This window comes from Hyaena hyaena, unplaced genomic scaffold (genome assembly GCF_003009895.1).
Source record: "Hyaena hyaena isolate Hyena2069 unplaced genomic scaffold, ASM300989v1 scaffold_281, whole genome shotgun sequence".
In the NCBI taxonomy this organism is placed as follows: Eukaryota; Metazoa; Chordata; class Mammalia; order Carnivora; family Hyaenidae; genus Hyaena; species Hyaena hyaena.
Window position 1 is genome coordinate 343017 of NW_024080914.1, and position 8868 is coordinate 351884.

The 8868-nt window shown below is 51.9% G+C and overlaps 1 protein-coding gene across 3 annotated transcripts in view; it reads left to right on the forward strand.

Moving 5' to 3' along the window:
* Positions 1–1048: 1048 nt before the first annotated feature.
* F11R (F11 receptor) overlaps positions 1049–8868 on the forward strand; it is a 25452-nt gene continuing 17632 nt past the window's right edge. For 2 of the 3 annotated variants that reach the window (XR_005530876.1, XM_039246456.1), the window contains exon 1: positions 1049–1310. Coding sequence is in view for 2 of the 3 variants with exons in the window: in XM_039246456.1 (XP_039102387.1) it covers positions 1250–1310 (61 nt within the window). In the remaining variant the exon portion in view is untranslated. The remainder of the gene's footprint in view (positions 1311–8868) is intronic. The other variant, XM_039246455.1, reaches the window with a different exon arrangement.

Below are 8868 nucleotides of genomic sequence, written 5' to 3' on the forward strand. Positions count from 1 at the left end.
TATTTCCCTACAGCACCCACTAGGTGCTTAAATAACCATTGCTTTAGATTGAGTGGGACCCAAGTGATGCCAACAAGGGACTGAGAGCATAAAGCAAGAAGCAGAAGGTCAAAGATCACTACCCACCGTTTTGCATACAGGTGTGGACTTTTCACTCGGCAATGAAATCATCGTTCAGGAAGTTTTCCAATAGGCAAGATCAGTTCAAATGAAATCATTGTAAAGCAAAAGCTAGAAATAGTAAAGGTGTTGAGCATGAGTTTCAATAAAAAATGACACAATAATATAAACACTAACAGAAAGCTGGAGTGTTAACATAGTCAATAACAAGAGGGGCTTAGTCAGCACCCGACTGTTGGTCACAGGAAGAAGATAAACAATTTTGAAACGTAGGGTTTCGCTGACACATCGGACGTGTGTAAAGGACAAATCCGGGCCCTCACAGAGATGTTTACAGAGCGTCTGTCTGTGAACAGCTTGCATTATCAGGGTGTGTTGGGTGTCCTGAGTGTTTAAAGTTCTTGAGAAGGAAATTCTGCTTTTCCCACTTTGGAGTCGAGGGCTCCCTTCCCCGGTCCTTCCTTTTCCTTCTCTCCATCGTAGCATCACAAACTTTGAGAGGGGTCGACAGAGGATCGCGGTTTGGGGCTCGTGTCCACTTCTCTCCGCCCCGCCCCCCTCCCCCCCCAGGAATGTGTGGTTTTCACTTGCCAAAGGGTGAGGACCCAGGTTTCTGCAGCACCCAGCGATTTACATGCAAACAAACATCCAGGCCACAGAAAACAAACGCAGCCTGGTCTCCAGGGGGCGGGCAGCACGACCCCCTCCCCTCCCTCCTCCGGGTCTCCCTCCAATCCTCCCGTCCTGACTCAGAACCTAGCCAGTCAGAAAGTCCCTACTTCAGGAACGCCGGCCAATCAGGGCGTCCTCACCTGCAGAAGGTGAGCGCTGGTCTCCTGACGCGACAGTCCCCCGGGCCAATCAGAGGCGACTGGGACTTGGAAAGGCGCCCAGCGCAGGGAGCGCGGAGCACCGGGCGAGGCTGCACCTGGCGACGGTGAATCACTCAACGGGAGCGGCGGCTCCCTCCACCAATGGGAACGCGCAGGGGCGGGGCGCCGACCAATCGCCGTGGAGGGCGGGGCCGGGCGGGGCTAGACCTGGCGGCCAGAGTTTAGTCCCCCAGCGGCTGCGGGTGAATCTGACTCCCGGGCTGCGGCGGCCGTGTAGCATCTGGATCCTGATCGTCATGGGGACCAAGGCGAGAGCCGGGAGGAAGCATTTGCTTCTCTTCGCATTGGTCATCCTGGGTAAGTTCCCGGAGTTTTGGGAGGAATCGGTGGGTCGGGTCAGAGGTTGGAGGGAGGCGCTCCCCACGCCCCTCGCCCGCGGCAGGCGAGGAGTTGAGAAACCTGCCAGCTTCACCCTGCGAGTCCACTTTTCCACTCCTGGCCCTTCCCTGTTTTCCCCTCCCCCTTCCCCCGGCGGGTGCCTGGCTCCCCTCCCCCACCCCCTGCCCTTACACCCACCCGGAGGGAGCCGCCGCTCTCCAGCACTCGGCCGAAAACCAGGGAGGGGGTGGCCTCACTTTCCCCAGCCTCACTTAGCCGTGAGGACCCTGCACACATCTGCCCAGGCGCACCCCTCCACACGCGCCTGGGGGGCCATCCTGCCCCCCACCCAACACGCAGCCAACATCCGCGCACAACCCGAGAGAAGCCCCGAGCCTCGCACCCCTGACTTTGGCCCCTGGGAACTCTGCTCCCAAACGGTGGGCAGGGCAGACCTACGGGGGGGGGGGGGAAGGGGGGGTCATCTCTTTCCCGGGCCGTGGGGTGGTTGCTCTGGGCAATGTCTGGGTTCAAAGTCCCAAGAGGAAATCAATTTGAAATCTGAATTTTCTCAGAACAGCTCTAAAAGTTCCTTTCTGGAGTAGCTACCTTGAGAGCCCTTGGCAAATGTTGACCGGGGGACTATTCCCAGGGGGAGGACCTGTCTGTTCTTTGGCTGCAGGCTTCTCGGAGCCAGGGCTTTGCCCTCCCCACCCCCCCCCCCGTTCCTGAGTTTTTGTTTCCTTTGTAAACTCCCTTTCCTGTGGAACAATGAGGCTCACTTGCTGGGGCTTGCTTCCGTCTATAGATAGATTTGGACCCGGCTGCCGGTATGTTTTGGGCCTTGGTTTAGGCAACCTGTGTCAGCAGCTGGAGGTGTATCCACCAGATTCTTGAGTGTCTGTGATTCTGTGGGTTGTGGTGGGGGTATGCGATCCGTGAGGATCTTTGTTGTTCCCTTGAGGTCCATGCTTCAGGAAATGTAAACGAAATGAACAATTAAAAAAAATTCAGCATCGGCGGTTATAAGGCATTTCGTTTTGCACAGTGTCGAAGGGTGGAAGTAGATTCCCTGCCCTTAGACGAATGGATTGACAACTTCTTTGTCCCTTATCACAAAAACACAACCCCTTGGGGTGAACTGGACCAGAGGCAAACCTAACCCTGTCCTATTGTACAGGCAAGGAAACAGGTCCAGAGAGGGGAAATGACTTTTCCAAATTGCTGAAAGGGCCTGGGTGAGAATGGAATCAGAGCCCATTTGCTCTCTTTTCCTTTTTCCACTCCTGGCTCTGGCATCTCAAGCACCCTGTGAGCCAGGAATTAGGATATCAAACATCAGTTTGGGATAGCTCTCTGGGGTCCACTCTCTTACCTCTTCAGTTCCCACGAGACTTACCTCTCACTCGTCGCTTTCATTCTCTGCCTCCATTTTCCTTTTTGCTTGTTTCCAGTCTTTTCCTATGCTCCAGCTTTTTCATTTCTGCCCGTGCCATGGAAGTGCTTGTGACACACCCATGGCTGGTGTTTGGTTCTGTGTTCTCAGCCTCATGCTGTACCAGTGTGTTCTTCCCCAGACCCACAAGTTTCTCAGCGGTGACTCTTTGTGACCGTGTATGTCGTTTCATAAGCTTGCTGGAGCCACATTCTTCTTCCTCTTCCTCTTTCCCTTTCTCTCTTCCTAATGTTCTGCATCGTGATGTCACCCAGCAACCACATACAGGCACTGAAAGAATTGTGGTAGCACTGTCCTGAGCTGAGGGACGTCTTCTAGTCTTTTCAGGGGTTCAGAGGGTTCAGAGGGAGCCTGAGGTGATGTTGCATCAGCTCGACAGGACTGTGGGTCCTGAGAAGTAACATGTCCAAGGGATGGGGAACCGACCATGTCACCTAAAAAAAAATTTTTTTTAACGTTTATTTGTTTTTGAGAGACAGAGAGAGATCGAGAATGAGCAGGGGAGGAGCAGAGAGAGGGAGACACAGAATCCGAAGCAGGCTCCAGGCTCTGAGCTGTCAGCACAGAGCCCGACATGGGGCTCCAACCCACGAACTACAAGATCATGACCTGAGCCAAAATCAGACGCTTAACGCCTGAACCACCCAGGCAGCCCTATCCTGTCACATTTAAATCTGGACCTGGACCTGGGGGGCATGATTTGATTAGTACAATGAGGATGGAACCAAGAGTCATCCTCGTTGGCTTGACTCGAGTTGGCTTCTAGCTTGACTCTCTGCCTTCTTTGTGATCTTAGGCTAGTGGCTCAGTCTTTCCATCTGCGGAGCAAGAGTAATAATGCTTGTCCTGCGGATTGACCAGGACAAGGGCTATGTTACATGTGCACGAAGGGATGATTATTATCGGGGAGCTGCTAGCTCTTTGGATTTGTGATGACGAAGGAATGCTGACCCAGGAGAGTAGGTCAAGGGAGAACCCTGCTAGTTCCCAAATGTCAAGGGTAGAAGAGTAAGAGCTCTTTGGTTTTTATTTACTTACTTTATTTTTTAATGTTTTATTCATTTTTTTGAGAGAGAGAGGGAGGAAGCATGAACGGGGAGGGGCAGAGAGAGAGGGAGACAGAGCATGAGTGGGGGAAGGGCAGAGAGAGGGAGACAGAATCTGAAGCAGGCTCCAGGCTCTGAGAGTCTGACGTGGGGCTCGAACCCATGAATTATGAGATCCTGACTTGAGCCAAAGTCAAGACACCTAACCGACTGCACCACCCAGGTGCTCCATTAAGGGCTGTTTCTTGGGTGTCTGGTCTGCCCTCTGACCTTGGGATGTCTGGATCGTGTGTGGGTGCCCCCATGCTCTCCTCCCATCAGGGCTGCTAGTCATTAAAGAGGAAAGGGCAGGATATGACCCAAGTGAAGCAAAGGTCTAACCGCAGTTTGAGGAGCCCAGTGGAGAGGAAGGCCCGAGCTGCTTGGGCAGGGATTGGAGCCCAAACATGGAGGGCCCTGGGCCTGGGAAAAGCACGACCAGTGACCGAGAACACGGTCTCCCTCTCCCTGGGGAGCCGGCATTTAGGAGCGTTTCTAGCCATCTCCCAGGCAGGGGGAGGTATTTCTGCTTAGCATGGACCTGTGTGAGAGGAGGCTTTAGGTGTAACCACGGGGAAGAAAGGGGAACCTGGGTCGGTCCTTCCTCCCCACCCCACTTGAGGGTGGGGTCCCCACTGAGGCGTTCCCGGAGGGAGGGGCTGCTTGCCCTGTGCCTGTGTCGGTCCGCGAACCCTGGTCTTCTCCATGATGGTTCCCACCCTGGCCCTTCCAGCTTTGGTCTCCAGCTTTGCTCAAACTCCACATCAGTGAGTCATTTCTCCTTCTCCTTCCCCCTCCCCATACCTGCCAGTTGAATCTACTCCCAGGAAAGAATTGTTCCCTGGATACCTAGTGGCCGATGGCAGCAGAAACTAGGAACTAGGAAATGGGCGGTGACTGAATTCCAGTGCTTCTGCTCGCTTGGTGAAGCCCCCAGGACACTTTCACTTCGCCACATTTCTGTCTGGTTTCTTTGTGATCTAGGCTTGCCAGGGGTCTCCAGCCTCGTTTGGGTTTGGGGTAGAGCTCCTGCAATGAAAAAGAACAGGTTAATACATTGACATGGTTTGAAATCAGAAGATCTATCTAGAAAGGTGGGAACTGTCCACCTGTTCCCGTTCAGTCCATGCCCCCCCACCCCCAGTTTCTTATGTCTCTTTCCAGTGTTTTGTTACACAGGTACAATTACATATAAATATGTATTTGTTTCTTCCTTTTCTTACCCGAAAAGAGGCACACTACAGACTTAACTACATCAGGCCCCTTGTTCAGTTTGCTTCGGGATACCCTGGGGACCTTTTCCTGTCGGCATCACGGGGGTCGTGGCCTTGGTCATTAGGATCCCACTCTCCCCACCCCCAAGGCCACGGGGTCAAGGGCCACCCGTTCGGTGGACACTGAAAGGGCTGACACCCTTGCTCGAAGACAGGTTAAAAGCTACACGCAGGTTGTGTGATCAAGTAGGAAATGGTGGACCTTGTTTTTTGCATCTGTTAGCATCGGGGAGAGGCCTTGGGGGCCTCTAAACTCAGACCAGCTTCCTGTGCAGCGGTCCAGGAAAGACGTGGCTGGCCGCCCGTCAGATGTAATTGTGGACGAGGGTGCAGCGTGGTGAGGGGGCTGTGGAAGCCGTGTGAGTGGATGCATCCTGGCTTTTGCAGGCATTGAAAACTCAGAGTTCATCTGTCTGGGACTCCCTGATAAGCAGGGTTTCTGTCTAAAGTCCGGCTGTGGTATTTGTTTTGCAGTGTGGGGGAAGGACAGGAGGAAGCAGCTGGCTGGCAGGCAGTTGGATGCCAGGCTCCTGGAGGGAGCGAGCCCTCGGTGGGCCTGCCCAACCCTGTGATGGGGAGATGGGTGGGGGCGGGGAGGAGCCCAGCAGGTAGAACTGGAAATTCCGCAGAGAGAGGTCAGGGAAAGCTCTTCTGTCTACACTGCCCATCCCACCTGCTGCCCTCCTGAGGGCTGGGCCAGCCACTGACGTCACTCTAAGTACAGCCAAGAAGGGCTGTTTAGACTTAGCCCGGCCTCTCACAGAGCCTTCCTGTTGCCCACGCATTCCTTATCGGCCCCACCCCAGCCTCCAGGAGCGAGTTCAGTCTCTACAGGGTGACCCGTGGGGAGGAAAGGGCGAACCGGGGGCAGAAGCCCTGGGTCCGGGTCCTGACGGTATTGCTTTGTCAAATTCATTTGTTAATCCAGTAAACATTGGCGTCTGCCGTGTGCCAGCGCTGTGCTGTGCGCGAGGGTGGGGATAAAGCAGTGACCACACCTGCTACCAGCAAGTTCTGAGGGGTCGGGGCGCCTGGGGGGCTCCGTCGGTGAACTGCTCAGGGCATGATCTCACGGTCTAGGAGTTCAAGCCCCGCGTGGGGCTTTGTGCTGACAGCTCAGAGCCTGGAGCCTGATTCCGATTCTGTGTCTCCCTCTCTCACCGCCCCTCCCCCACTTGTGTGCACTCTGTTTCTCTCTCAAAAATAAATAAACATTACAAAAAAATTTTTTTTTTTAAGTTCTTAGGAGAGCTGGGGGTATTGGAAACAGTTGGCCCACATCAGGAAACCCGTGAGTCACTTTTTGGAGGTGAGGGCTCCCCCCCACTCCCCAGCTCCAGCGCCCTTACAGCTGGAGGCTCCCTGTGGGGTGCATAGGCCTGGAGGCGAAGATTGGAGGAATTCTTAGAGAAGACCAGAGAGGCTGGCTGGCTGGCTGGCTGGTTTCCCTCCTTTTTCTTCCCTTTAAACAAAAAATGGAATTCAAACAAATCATGGCACAAAAGCGACTTGAAGAACATTCTAATAGACAGGATGTGTAGAGGAAACACAGTTTTCTTTCTTTTTTCTTTTTTTAAGTTTATTTATTTCTTTTGAGAGGGTGGGGAGAGGCAAAGAGAGAGGGAGAGAAACTCCCCAGCAGGCTCTGCCACGAGCAGCACAGAGCACGAGACAGAGCTTGATCTCCTGAACCGGGAGATCATGACCTTAGCCGAAATCAACAGTCACATGCTTAACTCCCTGACACCCCCCCCCCCCAGGCGCCCTCAAAGATTCCCTAATAAAGGAGGAGAAAGAAGTAGCTTTTCTGCGGTGGATTGGCCTGCATGTACAGGGATGGTTGCTGGTGGCTTCTGTCCGCTGGGAGCCTCCACCCTGTGTGACCACCTTGTCCTCACCGTGTGCTTCAGGAGGGACCGTGGGGACACCTCTGGCAGGGCACTGGGCTAGGAGCTGGGGACATAAACATCCTCTTCTCAAGGAACTGCAGACATAAACTGACTAAGCAGAAAAGAAGAGTGTGCCAGGCTCAGTAGGTTGAGCATCTGACTCTTTTAAAAAAAATTTTTTTTTAATGTTTTATTTATTTCTGAGAGAGAGAGAGACAGCCAGCCAGCATGAGCAGGGGAGGGTCAGAGAGGGAGAGAGAGATACACACACAGAATATGAAACAGGCTCCAGGCTCTGAGCTGCTGTCAGCACAGAGTCCCACATGGGGCTCGAACCCACGAACTGTGAGATCGTGACCTGAGCCAAAGTCAGATGCTTAACCGACTGAGCCACCCAGGCGCCCCGAGCATCTGACTCTTGATTTTGGTTTAGATCATGGGATTGAGCCCTGCCTCAGGCTCTGTGGTGGGCATGGAGCCTGCCTGGGATTCTCTCTTCCTCTGCCCCTCCCCCCCCCATGCTCGCTTTCTAAAAAAAATAAAACAAAAACAAAAATATACTTCTCAAAATAAAAGAAAGAGGCATTGTGTTCAGTGTAGAAAAATGGGAAAACGAATATAGAGAATTTAAAATCACATGTAATCCTATTATAGAGAGATAAATACTTACTGTTGGTGTTAAACTGCAGTCTTTCCTTTATGAATAGTGTGCTATCTATATATATGAAAGCAAAATATGCTTTAAGCAAAATCCATTCTATCGTATTCTGCTGTATGACTGTATCATAATGAACTGTTCACCTTTGGTTGGACGTTTAGGTTTTCTTTCTCTTCTTTTTCTTTGCTGTGCTAAATAACAACATGAATTGTTCCATCTTTAAGCTTAACTTCTGAATGTTTCCTTAGGCTACATTCCTAAAAGTTGGGGAGAGATTAATTTTACTGGGGAAAGTCATAATGGTTCAAGGGGCATTTTGAAGGATCTTGAAGGATGACTGGACTTTCCGTGCTTGTCTAGTGGAGACGCTCTGTTTATTTTTTCATTATTATTTTTTTTTATTTTTAAAAAGTTTTAATGTCTATTTTTGAGAGGGAGAGAAAGCCTGAGCAAGGGAGGGGCAGAGAGAGAGGGAGACAGAATCTGAAGCAGGTTCCAGGCTCCAAGCTGTTAGCACAGAGCCCGATACGGGGCTCAAACTTATGAACTGTGAGATCGTGACCTGAGCTGGAGTTGGATACTTAACTGACTGAGCCACCCAGATGCCCCTTTATTATTATTTTTTTAATGTTGACATATTTTTGAGAGAGAGCGAGTGAGTGGGAAAAGGGCAGAAAGAGAGTGAGACAGAGGATCTGAAGCGTGCTCTGTGCTGTCAGCACAGAGCCCAATGCAGGGCTCAAACCCATGAACCATGAGATCATGACCTGAGCCAAAGTTGGCCACTTAACTGACTGAGCGCCTGTAGCATTATAGGTTTAGAGTCTCAGAATTAGGCAGGCTTGGGGTGCCTGGGTGGCTCAGTCGGTTAAGCATCCAACTTCGGCTCAGGTCATGATCTCACAGCTCATCGGTTCGAGCCCCGTGACGGGCTCTGTGCTGACAGCTAGCTCAGAGCCTGGAGTCTGCTTCAGATTCTGCATCTCCCTCTCTCTCTGACCCTCCCCTACTCACGCTGTCTCTCTCTCTCTCTTTCTCTCTCTCTCAGAAATTAAAAAAAAAAAAAAAATTAGGCAGGCTTGGGTTAAGATGCCCTTTCCACCATGAGGCACCTGGCTGGTTCAGTTGGTAGAGCATACGACTCTTTTTTTTTTTTTTTTTTTTTTTTTTTTTTT